Source organism: Anas platyrhynchos, chromosome Z (assembly GCF_047663525.1).
Source record: "Anas platyrhynchos isolate ZD024472 breed Pekin duck chromosome Z, IASCAAS_PekinDuck_T2T, whole genome shotgun sequence".
Taxonomy (NCBI): Eukaryota; Metazoa; Chordata; class Aves; order Anseriformes; family Anatidae; genus Anas; species Anas platyrhynchos.
Window position 1 is genome coordinate 22,842,118 of NC_092621.1, and position 19,816 is coordinate 22,861,933.

The 19,816-nt window shown below is 37.6% G+C and overlaps 1 protein-coding gene across 1 annotated transcript; it reads right to left on the reverse strand.

Moving 5' to 3' along the window:
- Positions 1-187: 187 nt before the first annotated feature.
- Positions 188-19,689, reverse strand: TRIM23 (tripartite motif containing 23). Its single transcript, XM_038170421.2, has 11 exons — positions 19,532-19,689; positions 18,616-18,778; positions 10,612-10,733; positions 9,525-9,803; positions 8,749-8,931; positions 7,854-8,069; positions 6,628-6,762; positions 5,403-5,532; positions 5,180-5,290; positions 3,632-3,756; positions 188-3,303 (listed from the first exon to the last, which is right to left on the reverse strand). Exons 1-11 carry the CDS (start codon positions 19,634-19,636, stop codon positions 3,124-3,126), a joined length of 1,749 nt encoding a protein of 582 aa, XP_038026349.2. The 5' UTR covers positions 19,637-19,689; the 3' UTR covers positions 188-3,123.
- Positions 19,690-19,816: the final 127 nt, after the last annotated feature.

Consider the following 19,816-nt stretch of genomic DNA (forward strand, 5'->3'; position numbering starts at 1 on the left):
AACAGATAAGTGATGAGCAAATTCAGTCCCTTGAAAGCTGTTACCCCGAGGAAGCGTACTTTATTGAGATAAAAGGCTATATTAAGGCATTAAACAAGAACATTATTGTACGTTAGATGTAGCACACCTCTGTTCTTAGATAGCTATCAAAAAGGGGCAAGTTTATTAAAAGAAAATTAGATCTCCAAAAGTTTTAGATAATTTTATTGAAAAAAAAAAACCAACTCATTTTTCTGGACAACTCTACAGCTCATGAATTGTTTCCATTAAAAGAGCCCTTTCCAAAAATTGTTCGGTAACATCCATCAGTTCAGAAATTGGAACCATCTCAGAAGAAAGCCCTCAAGTACCACCCCTTCCACAATGAATTTGAAGGTAACATACAGAAAGACCACATCGCGTGATAAAACATGATTTTTGCAGTTAGCCTAGACACACTATTTTTGAGCCAAGATTGTTTAAAGAATGCCACAACACTGTCACTAGATGTTGCATTTACTCAATTTCACAATTAAGTCAAAATCTTATGAAAAGTTAATCAGCCTTTTCAAATAATCCTCATAGTTAGTAACACTTGAATAAGTTCTAGTTGAGGAACTACTTCTTTGCGTAAGTCAGTACACTAAAACTGAAGTTCAACAGAACTGGTGAAACAAGCTTAGATTTATAACTGAAGCAGTTTATATATAGTATTAACTTATAATACAAATAAACCTCTCAGTGTACCTGTTTACACTAAAGAGTTCACAGACAAACGCAATACCTTCACAGTTACTTTAAGTCATCTTAAATAAATTCCACTAAAAACACTGTATGGTAGTATTCCACATGTGTCACAAGCAAGCAATCCTTTGTACTCAGAAATATGCATGAGTGAGTATTTTTCCTCTGCCCTCAAATACTGCCACAAAAAACAAAAAACAAAAAACATTCCAACAACTCACAAACTGGTCACCTCGAACATTTTTTAGTAGTAATTAGAAACTTAATTACGGAGTATGAGGGCACTGTATAACTGACACAGAAAACAGCTATAATAAAGTTACAGGTTCAGGTTTTTCTTGAGAACAGATGTCTTCCTGGAAAAAGTATCTACCACACCAGCAGACCTTATCAATGTTTTAAAAAGAGCGCTATGAACAGACAGTCAGCACTAACTATATCTGGAACTGCTCTGCAGTACAGGCTGAGCAGATGCTCAAGTCAAGAGCAGCCAACTGTGTATTGTGCAAGAAGTTGTAGGCTGGAGAGGATGATTTTTTTTTGTTAGTTCGGTGGTGCAGAAAAAACGCCCTTCAGCCCAATGTAAACTATTTCTAGACTAATCAGGTAATCTGCAGAAAGAGTAACTACCCCTTCTCAGTACCTATGTAGGCACTGAAGCCTGTTTCACAAACATTACTATTTTAAAGCTTAGTGTTCTTTCAGCTACTATTCAAGTAATGAGACCTGCTTAATCTGAAGCTGCATTTAACATCATTTACATGAAACACAAGTAACAAGAGAAAACTATGAACAAGTGTCATTATGAGGAAGTAGTTCTTTAACTGCTTCCTCTTGAAGAAAAGTGCAAATGTACTAAATTACTGGTTTATACATTCTTGGCCTTACCTAAAGTATGTAGTGGGAAAGCATCATAAAGCTGACAATACAAAAAAGCCACAGCCACAGACCATGAGATAAATTTCCCTCACTAGGTGAGATTCACAGCCTTCACAGGTTAATATGTTTTTCAGTGTGTCAAAAAGATCTACCTACTTATCTGTGCAACAATGCTGCTTGGTTCCACAGCGTGGTTCTTCCTGTTTACCTCTACTGCAGAAAGACAAGATGGTCTGCAGTTTTGATCTATTGGCTATGCTCTTCCTTGCTCTTTTACTGATGTGAAGAGGGTCGTGGCATGGCTTCTTTAATTGGCAGTGGCTGTGCACTTAGGAGAAGACCAGAAGTTTCTTGTATGCATACCAGTCAGATAAAACTTAACAAAACTGCGTGTGCAGCAGAAAAGGAGATATCAGTAAGTGACCACAACCTTTTCTAAATTTAGACAGTACTACACACATATTACATGGGTTTGTGAATGAGTGACCTTTGAAAACAGAGGCACTGGTGACAGTTGCATGTAGAAGATGCAGTAAGAATTAAAAATCTTAATACAGAAGGTTTACATCACATTTTGCCATCAGCTTTTGTAAGTAAGAGTTATAATTAGTGAACACTGTTTTTACATCATTTTAAGGCCACTACCTTAATCTGAAAGCTTGATTTCTACATACAAGTACATAGGTGGATTGATATTACACCACACTGCTTCTTTAAGGTGGTCTTTTTTTTAAAGCTTCATTTGACTTTGTGAGGAGCAAACTTAATCTGCCTTTACAGATTATGTCTTCAAGAATTCACAAAACATTTTCACCTTAATGTCACTATAGTCTGTCCATAAATAATTTAGCATGTGTAGACTTACAAAAAAAATAAAAAATAGAAAACAACCAGCTAAACAATGCCACAGCCAGTTAGCACTACACTGTTCCCCATTCTCAGTTTTCTTTGCCATTATGCTCCCATCCAGTAAAGAGAAGTTAATAAATAACAGGGGAAGCATTTTCCTTTTGCAGTGTATTTGCATGTAATTTTCAATGCCAGCTTTAGGTGAATGCATTTAAGATATTAAAAAGTAGCATAATTTATTTCTGACTAATGATCAGAGCTGGCTATTCTAATAACATAGGATGGATTTTGGAATAGTTTCTTGGGAAAGCATTTCTAAACCACTCAAAGTTTTCCTGACATTAACTTCTGCAACCTTATTAGGATTATTAGATGAACTCTCATGCATATTTTATCAGAAAAGAACTTTAAGCATTAACAACTTTATTTCAACAAAAAGAATTTTCAAGGCCCCTTTGTAACTAGCCCATTTCATCACTTGTACATGTATCAGATGTCAAAAACACTAACTGCACGAGTTTACTGAACCAATTATCCAATCTTGAATAAAGGCTTGTACTTTTCTGTAACCATCAACTTTAAATAAATTCCCCTCTTCAGAGGGCAGACCTGGTTACAACATCCTAAGTCATGCAAACACAACAGTGAACAACAAACATGACTCTTCTGAAATTAAGCCACATCCAGAACACCAGCAGCTACTAACTGCCTTGAAAGCCAGTCTAATCCTTCAAAAAGTCCTGTACCACTTCGGGCATCACACCCCTGGATATACCAGCTACGGCCACAGCAGAGCTTATGGAGACTCAGCAGTTCCGTAATTTCTTCCACTGAAAGGGCGCCTGCTACATCCTGCAACAGAATCAGATACACAGACTCAATTATTCTGTACTCAAACAACTGACGCCTTAGATTAAGGCTATGGATTACATAAAAGCTTTCCAAACCTCAAAGTCAAATAAAACAGTGACAAGTTCACTACTTGCTATCACAAAAATAAAAACCGACTGCTAAATGTACTAGACACTTTAGGAATATAAGGAAATATACGGAAAACATCTACATTTTATCCTTTCCGTATTACCATTCCCCTTCCTGTAAGGGAAGATTGAGGAAGTTTGAATTTGATACACAAACTGAGGTAAAGGGTAGCAGAAAGAGAAAAAAAAATCACAAGTACCTGTTTATTAGCAAAGATCAAGAGCAAGGCATCCCGCAACTCCTTTTCTGTTAATAATTTTGCAAGTTCACTGTGTGCTTCACTGACCCTGTCTCTGTGACTGCTATCAATAACAAACACAACCGCTATGAAAGAAAAAAAGAAACATTTTACACACATTCAAATACAAACTGTCAAGTTAGCTTTCAGCTAACATTCTTTTTTCCTTTATGTAAAGTTTCTCAGCAGCACGTAACTTCAGTTTCAGGAAGACTTTGAAATGCTTTACATACCTCTATACTTTTGACAAAAATCTAGAATTCACCTTGAAACAAGGAAGAAGTCTGCAGTTTTAGGCCTTTTTTTTTTTAAAAAAAAAAAAAAAGGCTGTGCAAGTTTTGACTGCTTTGGTCTAAAACCAGATTTACCTTGTGTGGATTGAGTATCCTCATTCAAATCATTTTTGATCCATTTATGTTCAACAGACTCACACACAATGGTTTCAATTTCCTTTAGCTGGCTGCAAAATGTACAGTTAAGCCAAATCAGCACAGCTTTCCTGAGTTATGGACTAGATATTGCAGAGAAGACTATGATGGACTTGACACAGAGACAGTAAGTTTTACTATGCACCACAGAAAGTAACCAAGGTGCCAGAAAGACTGGAGAGTTAGGTGGACAGAATTCAAACTCACTGTGTTTTAAATACACAGAGAGATAAATAAATAACACTACCAAAACCAAACAAAACTTACTGCGAGGATGCACCAGGTTAAATGATTAGATTTTGGTCTCCAGCTTACAATTCTTAAAGGCTGACAAAACTCTATGCTACTGGTATTTATTGTGTAAGATTTAATAGAGCCCAAGATCAAAATTTTAAAAGTTTGCGAAGACGACGGTGATTGAAAATGTTAAAGTTTGCAACGAAGGCTAAATAATGCACAAAACAGAGGATGTAAAACTAGTGTTTTCTCATTCCTAAGTATTTCAGGCAATTCACAGTGAATTCATGAAGAGAAGCCCCTTTCTAAGTTGGAAAACAACTACAGAGCACTTACAGGACAGTGTTAATTTCCAAATCAGCATCATTTATAACAATTTTTTTTAGTAAAGTGCTTGATTCTGAAATCTAGTCCACAAGTAGATCTCAGACTGCAATGCAAAGTAAGAAGTTGCAGAACTTTGTAGAATTTAGAGGCTCCTAAGACTGAGTATTTTAATTTCAAGTGCTGTTTAAACTTTGTACCTGACAAGTACTACTTTTTCACTACACAAACTTTGGAACCCTGCACCTTGACTGTTGTCAGAGAAACCCAGATTAACAGAAACTCTAGTTTTGTTTGGCTTCATGAATTGTCTGATGGATTTGTGGAGAAGACACCCTTATCATACAGCAGACACAATGAACAACTAGATTAAAATACGATAGCTCATGAATCTAGCAGCTGAATTTTGTATTAGATGAAAAATTTTCTATGATTATAAATGATTTCTATTAATTGCTTTTTTGGCTCTGAAATACAAGTCAGAAGACAAAATATGGTTTAAAAGTTGCATTAGTCTCACCTTGTGTATTGAGATAATAATGCTTCCACAAGGGCCTCAACTTGTGCTTCCCTCCTACATCCCAAATAGTAAACTTCAGATTCTTGTATTCTACTGTTTCAACATTAAAACCTAAATAAAAACATTTGAATTTTATAATCTTGTCTATGAATATAGGCTAGTCAAATTCTACAGGTAAGTCAAACATTCAGAAAATCCTTACATTTAAGTTGTTGCGACTAACCTATTGTTGGAATTGGCTGCATGAATTCATCTTGCTTTAACTTAAACAAAATAGTTGTTTTGCCAGCTCCATCTAATCCTAGAGTAACAACCCGAATTTCCATTTTTGGTCCAATATGTACCCTGTTGTCCTGGAAGAAACAGCATACACAAACAAGTTTTGGAGATTAATGTTATAAGACCTGTATTTGTAAGATACTTATGTTCTCACTATTTGTGAAGCCATTAAATGGATGGACTGTAAAAGTGCAAGGCGCTTCTGTCAATAATATGGATCACCACTACAGAAGTTACTGGATGTTAACTTGTAACTTCTACCTGTGTTATCATCTCTCCTAAAAAGCCATCCACAGACATCTTACACTTGTATATCTGTACTTAACATTTCAGATTCTTTTATCATTTGCGGCTCAAACACCACAAGAAGTTGCTTATAGCAATTAAAATTATCTGACCAGCAAACTGTTGGTTTTGTAGCTTTTTCACTATGTTTTGTAACATTATCAATGCTCCCAGCTACAGTCATTTCATTGCTGAAGGCTCCACTGCTATACTTCTTCATCTCAACCCATTTCTAGACCTTTGCAACTTGAAAACAGCAACATTAATTGCTTTAAGCAGTAATCCGAAATGGCGATTTTAAAAACCAGACATATCACAAAATAAGTCTTGGTTGCAGGCAAGGAAAAGAATCCCTATTTGTAGTTCAGACAAAGCTACCATAAAAACTGAATGAACTGAAGCTTGTGTTATGAACTGTAATATATAGTTGATTTTTTTGGTTTTTAAATACAGGTATGCAATATTCAGGAAACATAAGCATTGTGCAGGAGTTATGCTGCTGTTGTGAAAAAGCCAAAAGACACAAGGGGTAATTTCATAGTCTGAACTAAATATACAGCAAATCAGGGACATTTCCAAAGAAAGGTGCTTCTAGAATTCACAAATACTAACTGAATATTTAAAGGAAAGCAGCTGATGTTCAAAGAAAGCTACTGATGTAGCCAGTCATTAAACGTTAAATTATTATTTCTCACACTAATTATAGCACAGTGGTTTTGTTGCTCAAATACCAGACAGTACTCATCATCTGAAAAGATACTATGGCTTGATGCTGAACTGCCTGAATTTGCTGCAACAAATGCAGTATCATAGTGAAGATATGTTATTCCTGCTTTCTTTAAAATACAATTTGGCCTTCATAAAGTGAATGGGATTAAATATACCTTTGTAAAAGTGACAGGAATGCTAGCATCCAGCTGTACATGATCTGCAAGTTCTGTAAATTGCTGCTGCTGTTTCTGTAATGTCTCGAGCAATCTTGTAATTTCCTGTTTAGCCAATACTACTCTACAGTCATCCTAAACAGAAAAAAAAAACACAGAAAATGCATTTCTCTCAGTAACATGCTTAGTACAAACAAATCAAGACATAAGTAAATATGACAGTTGGAGATGAAGTGTTTTAAATAGAAATACTCCAGTTAAAGAAACACCTACAAAAAACATTTAAAATTATGATACAAATATGTAGGCCATGTCATTCTTGCTTAATACTAGGAGACACTAAATGGTTCTGTGGCTGTAAAAAAAATAAAATAAAATCTTTAACCCCTCTTAGTCCTCTTAAGAATAAAGATTAGAAAAGAGAATAATATAATACATAAAAAATATTTATATCATTTCAGCAGCTGTAATACAGCTGTAGTACAGCTGTAATACAGCTGCTGCTTTGCAGCCAACGTACTTAACACAAGATCAAAATCCACAGTTAATAAGGAAATTTGCATAGTTAAAACATACGTTTCACTAAACAAATTTTAAAAGTCTGCATAAATATCACATTAACGAAGTTATTTCTCACACTCAATTTATTTTTCACTACATATGCAATTTATTTTGTTATCGTTAAATAAAGAGAATAAAACACCAACCAGATATCCGTACGTTGCCACTTTCTTCACACATTAGTGTGATATTGAATTGCCCACACTGCAAATGCTAGAGAAAGTTATTTAGTCCAAACACAGTTTTTCCTATCAGCCTTGCATGACAACTATCTTCAAACACTCATATTAGTAATTACAACTTTAAAATCCTTCCCATATATATATATATATATATATATATATATTTTTTTTTTTTTTTTTACGTTTTCTTATTTCACTTTTCTCTCATCTCCTTCCCACAAACCTCAAAAACATATTACTCTAGACTAAAGAGTCACGTTACAAAATTTATAGCAACTGGACAATTTGATGCTGTTGTACTGACTATCCTTGTTTAACATCCCCTTATAAAGAACATTGGCAATCTCTTGTTATATAATTATTGTCTTACGACAAACACTCTAAAGGAAAATAAATGCAGAGTACCACACAAACTTTGTAGCCTAAACTTAAATCATGGTGCTAGTTCTGTTACAGGATGTTATGGCTCACTTGCCAACTCACCTGTTGTAAAGTCTTTTCACAATGAAGGCAAGCCGTTGAAACCTGTGACAATAGGATGGTCATGTCTTCTTGCTGTTGCCTAAGCCAAATCAACTTCTCTCTTACATGAGCATCAACAACACTAAGAGCCATTTCCTCCTGACGACAAAGGGTTTCATGAAGATCAGAAAAATAGGCTCGGACACATGAGCGAGCATTCTCTGCAGTCCCTGGCACCTACAGTTTACAAAAGAACAAGACCAATGTGGACACCAGTTGATTGCAGAAGCATATTTTTTGTTTCATTCTGATTTCTAAATTATTTTCAGATCTGGTGAGCTACATCAAAGTTCAAGACGCAGTTATACAGTCTGATCAGCATTAAGACCAAGATCCTCCAAGAACTCACTCCTATAATCAAGCAGCTTATGATATATATATGTATATATATAAACATATATATACACACACACTCTACCAGAAAGTTCCTACTGACCAACCAGGTCTAAAAACCCCAGTAATATTGTAACACCTGAGGACAGACATGTAATCTGTCACTATACTTCAATACTATCCTTGCAATTATATAGCTTTTCCTACTGCTTCTCTATTTTCGTGCAAACTAAAAACTACTGTGATGGACTACAACTTCTCTGCTGTCTCAATAGTGACAGAAAACTTGGTAGAGACAGTAGTCTCATCTCTTGGTAGAGAGAACTTAAGGTCTTGTCTTACTAAGCCTATGTAAAATTTTCAGAGCAATTCCTTGAAATGAAAGCATTGTAATAAGTTATAATTCACTGCTCCGAAAAAAAAAAATTCTTCATTTGTTAGACGCTTAAGAACAACCTTATAAACCATATCTGAGTTATTATACACAGTAAAAATGAAAAAAACAACAAACAACATAGCATACATGTTCTGTATGGGCCATTCCAACTCCATCTTCAACTATTTGTTCTCCTCCTTCTATATGCTGAACTATTCCAACTAATTTTCTTGAATAATCTGAGATTTCTTCTGTGAAAGTTCGTATGCAGTGGGCCATGTCTAAAATGGATGCACGAATCTGGTTTGCTTCTGGTTCCAAGACAGAATGCTATTAATTAAAAAGCAATGTATCAAAGATCAAGCACAAATATCTTTCTTATTCATCTTTTATATCTTGCTAAATATTAAAATCTACATGTATTATATGAATTCAATAAATTAGATAAATGCATTCATCAGGAGTTACAGATTATGCTGACACTAAGATACATATCTAGCAATTACACATGTACATATATAAATTTGCCTGTTTACAGTAATTACTTCAAAAACAAACAAACAAACAAAAAACTGTGCTTGGACCACACCAGGTTGGGTGAACCTAGTTTTTACATGAGGAATAACAACTTTTGGGACAGCTGATTCAATACCATAACAAGTTCAGAAAAGCATCAAATAACGGGACAGTCAACTGTAACATTTAAATAACTTATTAAAGTCATAAAAATGTTTTTTTCCCTGTCATTTTTACTGTGGAAGTTATCTGAAATGAAGGAAAAAGGAAAGAACAGTATGGTGTTATTTCTATAAAGACATATCAAGAATCTATCCTTCCCTACTGATGATCTTGCATACTGTAATTGGATAAAAAATTATGCAAGCCATCCCATGGCATGACTTGAAACAAATTCTTAGTAGTACCTTATGACCTTGATGTTTCCCATATTCTTTGCAGACACAACACATAAGAGGACTGGCCTGACAGCCCTCTTCCAAACAGACAAACTCAATAGCATGCACTTGGTGTTGGGAACACATGGTCTTCTCATGAGGCTTATCAGCAAGAGGTACACGCTTGTGTTTCGCTAGTGTCTTTGTAGAATGAGTAAGCTGGGAACAGTCTGCACACAGGTGAGTGGCACAAACAGTGCAATAAACAGATGCAACATGGGCTTCATCTTCATCACAACGAATGATACTCTTAAAAAAAAAGAAAAGAAAAGTTGTTAATATTTCATGCCAATTACTGGGAAAAAAAAAAACAACAACCAAATGGAAGAAGTGTCATCAATACGCACTGCTTTGAAAACTTGATTTTAAGTTCCTAATAGATCTTTACAAAATAAAAATACTTTTCTTTCCCATAAACTCCAATATACTATTCTAGGAGTGTTCAGTGATTCTATAATCCAAGCTTCAGTAGAAGTTACAAAATTTGTAGGCTAAAATAAATCAGGCTCCAGACATTTCCTTCAACAGAGAGAAATTTACAGAGACAAAACACTAACAGAAAATTATGTACTTAGAACAATCACCTACTCCTAGAACACTATCTGCATACCAGTTGTTAACAGTGAGATGCTAAATCAGTCAATTTTGATAATGAAATGCTATCACATGATGTAGTCACATCAAATGACTGTAGAAGGCAACTATTTGGAACAAGGAGTTGCTGTGAAGTCCTTAGGAAGAGTTTCTAATAAGTTCTAGAAAACTCTTCTATAATTATTGTTAATAAAATATCTGAGTAACCTTTTTAAAAAAATGTTAGAAGTCTAAAAAAGGGAGAAATACACATGCTTCATGTAACTACTACTTCTTTGATTTAGTCACTGCATACTAGAATTTAATTTTGAAGCAATTACTTAAAACCTCAATACTAGATACTAAAAGAAAACAACTTTAATAGTGAAATTACATTTGCCAATGAAGTTACTTACTTTTTTCCCCATCTAAAGACTATTTTAAGCAAACGTAACAGTTTTTTGCTTTTTTTCAAACTCAGTACCTCTCCAGAGAGACCGATAGCTTCTTCTGCTGTCCCACACTGCCCAGCAGGTCCATTCTGCAAACGTTCCAAGAGTTCCAACAGAGCAAAATTCTTTTTCAAGCCCCAGACACCAGAATCTCCTATTTTTGAGGAAGACGGAGGCAGAATAGAAGCATTAGAATCTCCACAAACCACAGGCAAGATTCTGACAAATACTAGGACATACAATTATGGTGAGATACCACTATCACACTTTCTATCTAAGCTCACACTACCTTTCTATCCTCTTCTTTCCTTCCATCATGGAACTATTTATTGTTTATGCAGATTTTCCCAACTTAAGAAATGCCAAGATTATTAAATGCTTATAAAAACTCAGTAAGAACACTTGTAAAATAATCTGTGAAAGCTAACAACTAAGGACTATAAGGAACACAAACTATAATGCATATAAAAAAATTTAATACATTTTGCATAATTGTGTACCATTAACATTTCTACTGTACTAACAGAAGCTATGAAGAATTCACATCAACCGACCTCATATTCCCTGAATCACAAGATGCAACACCTACTGCAGATCTCATCCCAGTAAAAAGAAAAAAAAAAAAAAGTAAGAATTAAAACAATGTTCAGAACTATTTGATAGAGAAAAAGATCTACTTTCCTGCAGGGAGTATGAGAGAAATAAGTCTATGTCTACTGCTGCATCACTCTTATTTTGTAGAGGTTAATAGGAAGCAACACAAAGAACATCAAAAACATAATAGCATCCTGGAGACTGCTGCTAAATGCTACCTCAGTAGGCTATGTAGCATACGAACACCTTAGTGATTACTTCTCCAAGAAAGTATAACCCACTGACTTTTTTCAGCAACAGTATCATAAAGACATTTTCTCTGTTGAAGCATCACCTGCGAGCACTACTAGATGTTTACTTTTTAGTCCTTACAAAATCACTGAATGGTTAAGGTTAGAAGGGTCCTCTGGAAGTTACCAAGCAAGGCTCCCTACAGTAGGTTGCCCAGGACCATGTCTTTTGAGGATCTCAGAGGAAGAAGACTCCACAACCACTCTGGGTAGTATGTTCCCTTGTTCTATCACCCGCATCATTACAAAACACTTCCTGACATTCAGTGGGAACCTCCTGTGTTCCATTTTGAGCCCACTGCCTCTTGTCCTGACGCTGGGCACCACTGGTTGGCCCATTCTCTTCTGTCATTCTTGAACTGAGAGAGACAGAATTACCTTCTTAGGTGGAAAGCCTTCAGCACCTTCCCCAGAGCAGAGAGGTTATACATAATGGACACGTAATAGCACACATTCTAGTAGGATGCTATCAGGTATTCCTCAAACAGGATACATGCTATTTTCAAGGACTGAGTTATCATTGATTAAGCTGTGATAATTTTCTTCCTAGTGCTGTGTTTTGGATGTAGGATGAGAATCATATTGGTTAACACACCGACACTTTAATACAAGCACTGCTCAGTCATGACTAATTTGAGGACTTTTCAGCTTCTCACACAGCGCTGCCAACGAGGAGCCTGGAGGTGCAAGAGCTGCAAGGGGACAGAACCAGGACAGCTGGGCCAGACACAGCACTGCTTGGGCTTCAGTCAGCAACCAAGTGCATCGTGTATCACCTATTTTGTATATTCCTTTACCATTAGTATGTCTCCACCTTTCTTTTCTGTTCTATTAAACTGTCTTTATTTCAATCCACATGTTTTTGTCCCCTTTACCCCTCTTTTTCTCCCCCCCCAACACAGTGGGGAGTGTGGGGAGGTGGAGTGAACAAATGGCTGCATGGTACATAGGTGCCTGCTGGGTCAAACCACAGCACAAGTATACAGAATCCCGTGTTTTTGTGGTTACACAACATCTAGAGAGTTATATTTGATTAGCTGCAGTAGGCTGACTACCACAGCTGAATCACAACTATGTACTTCCACAAACCTGGATAATGTGAGAAGAGTTATTTTTAAAGAAGCTGTGTTGAACTCACTCAGGCTCTCCTCACAGAAGAGATATTAGTGTGCCATTTCTGTATTCCCCTGTTTCTGGAGTACCAGAATTGGAGAACCATTTCTGTATTCTTCTTGTTTTTACTTTCAGGGGCAGATCAGCTTCTGAGGATATCTACAGCCTGAACTGTGCATTATTACTGCGGAGTTTGGGATCAGTTTAAGTCCTAATTAACACTAACAAGGCTGTTCATATATACCACTTATAGTGAATCCAGGTACAGGTGGTAATTATTTGTTAATGGTTCCTAATTTGAAAGGGACAAACCAAGAGGCCTGTGTTCATCCCCCAGCCTCAACACTATAGTAAGACTCAAAGAAGATGTCTCCTGCTGTTGGTATATGGACTTTATTATGATCTGTTCATAATAAAATTGGTAGAACATACATAAATATTGGCCTACAATTACCTTAAAGGAGGGTATAGTGAGGTGCGGATCAGTCTCTTCCCCCAAGCACCAACTGATATGACCAGGGGAAAAGGCCTCAAGTTGTGCCAAGGGAGGTTTAGGTTGAATATTAAGAAAAATTACTTCACTGAAAGGGTTGTGCAGCATTGGAACAGGCTGCCCAGGGAAGTGGTTGAGTCACCATCCCTGGACGTCTTCGACAAACGTGTAGGTATAGAGCTCAGGGACATGGTTTAATGGTGGACTTGGCAGTGCTAGGTTAAAGGCTGGATTAGATGATCCCAGAGGTCTTTTCCGGATGAAATGATTCTGTGATTCTCAAGCTAATAAGGGAAAACAAATCCCCATTAAGCCTCCAAACATCCTGTTTTCCTAACAGGAATCACAGAATCCATGAATGCTTATGATTTCATAATAAGGTATTTTACTTGGCACTTGAAACCACGTATTTATGATTAAAGACAAGCTTAAAAAGTTACTGAATTATATCCAACATGACTGCTGAATACAAAGAGCACTTCTTTGGGCACTGAAAGAAAGGCAGTTTTCTCACATAACATTGATGTTATTCAGATGTTTACTGAAGAACACACAGACTGTTTACTGTAGGAAAAGAAATATGGAGATATGGAGTACAATGATACAAAGTACAACACTTGCAATGTTACAGGCAGAGCATGGGTACTGATATGCATCTTTTTATGTAACTAAGGAAACATCCAGAAGTGCCTTGTTGTATTTGTAAATAACCTGTACTAGCTTGATATTGACTCATTTATTTTATTATCTTTTGAACTGTGTTCAAAAGAAAAGATAGAAATACTTGTGACTGCTTTATTTAACTTAAATTTTGCTTCAAGCATGATCTGGAAAACACAATTTTAGAAAGCAATGCCAAACCAAGGAAGCTGGGCTGCCTCTCATAATTCAGATGCAAAGATTAGCAGAACAGCAACTGGAGCCAGGAGCTCATTCAGAGATCAGGTGATCTCTAAAAGCTCTTGACATTTTCAGTCCACATATTTGGTGTCTGACAGGAGTCTGCATCTGACACAAACTCACAGAAATTATATCCCAAGTATCTACTCAAATAGAAAGTCCAGGCCAGTTGAACTGTCTGGTTCTCCTGAGTCTTTCATCTCTTCTGAATTATGCTGCCCTGTGGTGGCCTGGTAGCTGTACACCCTCTGCATCCTTCAGGAATTCAGATGTTGTCTCAGCAATCCTATACAGGCATTCAGCCTTTCTTGCTCAGCACTGAGATCTGGCAAACACTCCATAAATTCTGGTGTATAGTACTAGTGAGAGTCCTGTTCCAAACAGACATGGATTACTGTGAGCTGCATGCAGTTATAGTAACCAGAACAGTCTACACATCCCAAACACTCCTGTTTCACTGCTCCTCAGCTCGGTACCCGCAGCTGGACAGTAACCAGTATTTTCATCATTGGGATCTCCAGCTCCCAAGCAGTTTGGATTTGCAGCACACAGAAATACAAGCCAAAAAGGACCTTCGTAGCATTACACACACACTTCAAATATATTCATTACATAAAGGGCAATGCTTTTAAGGGTCAGATGTGTCACAATATTGCTTGCAAGAAATGGTTTCCCAAAGGCAACAACAGATCTGCAAGTTCTGTTCAAACCCAAACAGCTACATGATTCTGCGATCAGCAAAAGGACATACATTTTAGCAAATATTCTGTTTCTGGAAAAGGGACTATAAAAATCCTGCATATTCAGCTTACATTTTCAACACAGTTGATCAATATTTATTTTATATTAAAAAGCAATGTTAAACATGAGTTGTGTAAATACATCTGCTTAGTCTCTTAGACTTTAGCTCAAATTCTGCTTTGGTAACAAGTGTAAAAGAGTCTAGTGATCTCATCCTCATGCCTACAAGGGATGTTTGTGCCCATTACAAAGCCATCGCACAATCTGACTGTCTCTTTTCTAAGGAAGAAGAAGATGTGAATAGCAGGAAGTTTGTCAGCCAGGAACAAGATAGCGACAGAGCGGCATGGAGACACTACGATGGAGTCCAGCCAACAACACAAATGCCATTTTCAAATGCATGAAGCTTGTCTGGGGAAGGATTATAAATAATCCAATTAATAAAAGAGTGACTTATGTCTAAATACCTGAACAAAGAAGAGAGAATGTTAGGTTATAGACACAGTTTCTTGCACAATGTTTTGAAATTTTATCCTAGCACTCAAACACTAGCAAAAGAATATGTAAACAACACCAGTGGGATGCATTCCCTGGAGTATGCCAAAGTCTGCACACATCAGCTGAACAATTTTTAATGAGAGAAAGTAGTTCAGGTTCTGTAGCATGATGATCACAGAAGAGTTCACCTGAGCCATACTACTAAAGGCCTCCTCAGCATAGCTGCTTGGCTGAACAGAAAAGCCAGTCTCTGACATAAGCACACCCTTCACAACAGCTCTCTGGTCTACATACTTTGCAAAACAAACAAACTGAAGAACCCCACCTTTCCCCCCCCCCAAAGAAAAAAAAGCACAAAAAAAGCACAAAAAAACCCTCCAATCCCACACAGGATAGGGAAGAGCATTTCTAGCAAGTTGCTAGAAATGAATCACCTCTTCTCCCACATAAGAATATTTTGAGGGAAAGAAACTTTCTACGAGGAGTCTTCTTCTAAAGAGACTGTTACATACATAATAAATGTGTAAATAAAGAATTTCCAGAACATATGGCTTCAGAAGTTTGAAAATTGAAAAATCTTTTCTATTACATCTTTTTTTTGTTTGTTAAAGAACGTTAATTCAGTTGGCAGCTTGCATACCTTCAACAAGTACACGCTTATTTAAAATTGTCCATTGGAAGATCAGTCATATTAAAAAAAACTGTCTCAAACAAATAAATCTATTTAGTCTACTCTGCAAGTAACATGGTTTGGACAGGCTTCAGTATTACCAGTTCTTTACTAGGCATTTTCTGTGATGGCAAGATCTTTTATGAATTATCAGAATATTTTGCTAAACAAGTAAACACATTGACAGTTCTTACTTGCAGACTATGCATCCTGACAAAATACTTCTAATCCTGCCTTCTCAAATGGTAGCATACAAGAAAGAGGCCAGCAAATTTAAACAAAGCATCCACTTCAGAAGGGAGGGAAAACAAACAAGAAAAGACAGCCTTCATATAGCTCCCTGCATACTTCTTAAAGAGATCTTAAGAATCCTTCTGAAAAGCTAGAATTAAATGATTTAGTAATAAAATTTAATACTAGTAAGAGCAAGGGAAAACAAGCAATTCTATCTGCTTAATTATAGGTTAATTATAGCACAGGTTAAATGACTATAGGTTAAAAGCATCCATAAAATCCATAGCTACTAAGAACTTTTGTTCAATGCACGTAGCCTTATGCCTCGATTACAAACTTTTCTTTTGACAGAACTTCTTGACAGCAGTACTATAAAGTAGGTTTAGATACTACATGCCTGCCTGAGGCTAATTCACTAAAGGACAGAACATTTAATTGCAGAAATGTGCAAAAACAGAGCTTGTTCTCTCATCGGCCATTATATGGACAGGAAGAAAGAACGAGAAGTTGCTTTTATCATGTACAGGGTTGATGTACCTCCCTCCAACCTCCACTCCTGAGCTCTCTATTGGAAGAAGAACCACTACCTCTGCAGGTGTAAGTAACAGCAGCAACTACGAGGTGATTAGGACAAGACAAATGCACAGACTCCTCAAGAAGGGATCACAACAAGATGTCCTCTAGAAAGCACACTTTTACATGCTGTAAACAGTATTTCTTGAGACAATTCTTACAGACTTGGTGAGCTGCAATGTGGATAACCCAGTTCTGCCCCAGATCATCAAGCAGAACATATTTATTCACAGAAGTATGTTTACTCTCAAGCTGTTTTGCTAAAGTTTTTCTGAGCAACTGCTGGTCATAGCATGTCATTTGTCTTTTCAGAACTAGCCATTTCTTCTCTCTTCCTCTGTACAGAAAGATTACTAAACTTCTAAGGCTTCCATTTCATCAGAAGCCTCTAATTATTATATAAGACAAAACTTTTATAAAAAAGTTAACGTTTTTTTCCAACTGTGTTAAACCTAAAACCCCCCAAAAATACTACAGGATGCTTTCAGTTGTCTGATAAAAATCAGAGTAAAAATTACTCAGTGACAAGTTCCCTATTACAGTAAAAAAAGTGTCTGCTTTTAGTTTACAAGATACAAGCAGAGGTCTTAAACATAAGTTTCACAAAAGCAAGTTTGATTCCTGTGCACTAATTTATTCCTCATAAAAGCACACTTTCAGCTGTACAGTCATAGATAAGATATAAAATAAGTTTAATTCTTTTAACCACATACCTTCCAGCTGTCTTCCCTCACAGTCCAAACTCCCCTTTCATACTATACATGACCCTGATAATTCTTTTCCTGACTTCTGTTTCCATGAAAGTATCCCCGAATGTGTCTTAATATTTTGTCTCACTCTAGTAAATTCTCTCACTTCCAAGTAAATTCTTATTCAAGCTAATTGATAATTATACATTCCTTTCATGGACTACTGTTCTAGAGATCCCCCACTCTGAGGATTGTCCTCCATCCAACTCTTCTTTTCCACTGTGGTATTCAAAGCTACTGTAGCCAGTTCTATTAACATGTTCATCTTGGTACAAATTCTTATGATAACTTGTTTTCTTTGTAACCCTATGCTCACTAAGCAATTCCTATTCTAAAGGAATTACAAATATGTGTCATTGCCTAAAATAAACTCCCACTGTGGGATAAAAACTGTTTCTTATGCTTTCAAATACTCTCTGCATACGCTTATGCAATAATGAAATTCCTGTTTAAACTATGAGTTACTTCAAACTTGACAACTCCAGTATGAGTTACTTCACATTTAGAACTACCCTATATTTTAAGAAGAGGTTTGTTATTGCTGGTACTTTCCCGTATATCACTTCATCATGAATCTAGACAAAACTGCTTGTCAAAGAAAGATCTATTTAATTGCACAGCTTATTTAGTATTTATGATAACAGGAAACTAACGCCCACACAGGAACCTGAAAACGCTAGCTTAAAATAGACTGGCCACTTTGTAAATAGAAGTTCACAAAAACGCTTTAAGGTATGAAGCTTACAAGCCCAAGTTCAAGAAGAAGATAATGTTAAAAGCTTAGGACTTCATTTTTCTGAGATACCTATCTAATTTAATGCTTAACAGTGCTACAAGCTTCTCTGAAGCAAAAAGAACATACCACATTTATTAATTGGAAATATTAAAGTACATTAAAGGTCCTCCACTGAAAAAAAAAAAAAAATGAAGTCAACACATTTAGCTCACCCATATTATTGAGTCCTATGCACTATCTATATATGTCATCCAGCTATTCACGTACATCATCAATTTTCAGCAGAATCAAAGCAAGAGATTGTAGATTTTGACCAAGTATACTACCGTCTGCAGGCAGGCCTGTAACAGAAATTATTTTTTGTTCCACTTTTGGTAGAACCTCACAGCACTCTAAATATCCTGGTCTGAATATTTTTAAGAACTTTAGACTTAGATTTCCTTACCCAATTCAGTAACTTGTCGATCAAAAGGACAACGAACTGCTCTGCCGTGAAGGGGAAGCCGGGTGAGGCAGTCATGGCAGACGGTATGGCCACACAGAAGCAGCCGGGGGACTTTGTCTCCTTGCAGAGAAAACACATCTTCGCAGACTCCACACTCCAGAACCTACAATTTAAGAAGAGGCCACATTTGTTTAAGAGCTTGTAAGGAGGGGAAGGCTCCACATGATAAACCATTTGACGTGTTTTGTAACAGTTTCTGCAATCGCAGCAGAAAGGTTGATTCATCAATTTTGACACAGAAAAGATGATTATAAGAGTAACAGAAGAAGAAAAGAGACCAAACAGGACATTTTAATTCTCCAGCATCCTGCCAGAGCACCCCTCGTTCACTTCATTGAATGCACCGCCACAAGAAAAGCCCACTTGTCAATCAGCACACCTAAGAAAGCAGATGCTTCCTTGCAGAGAAAATAAATAAATAAGTAAAAGGAAACGAGGGGCAAGACCCTGCCAGAGCAGACGAAGTTTGTGTTGAGAGCCGCTCCGATCCGATCCGCGTGAGGAGGTCTCAGTCACACCAAATCAGCCGCTTATGAAGCTACAAACGCAGCATCGAGGGAGCAGGAACAAACAGCGGGGAGGGGGGGGCAGAACACCTCAATCGGATAACAAAAAGAGCAAAATCGATCACCGTGTAGAAAAAAAAAAAAAAAAAATTAAAAAAAAAGACACCTCGTGAGAGAGCAGCGCCAGCCAACCGCGCACCCCCCCCCCCGGGCCGCCCTCCCTGGGGGTGCCAGACGCGACGCCCGCTCGCTCCGGGACAGCTCCCCGCTTATGGGGCCGCCTCCCCCGGCACCACAGCCCCCCTCACGGCGCCCCCCGGCCGGCCGCGGGAGGGCACAGCCCGCCTCACCTTCACGGCGGCGCCCGCCGAGCCCCGGCTGCTACTGCCGGCGGTGCTGGAGGCGCGGCCGCCATCCTGCGCGGCCCCGGCCCTGTTTACAGCCAGCGCCGCCATCTTGTGGGGGCGGGCAGCGCGAAGGGGCCGGCCGCCCCCCTCAGGGCACCGCCCCGCTGTGCGCACGCGCACCTCCCCACACTGAGTCTCACCAGACAACTACACCTCCCGTCATGCACCGCGGGGCGAGACCCCTCCCCAGCCCCTCTCCGTGAGCTGCAATGCCTTCTGGGAGTTGTA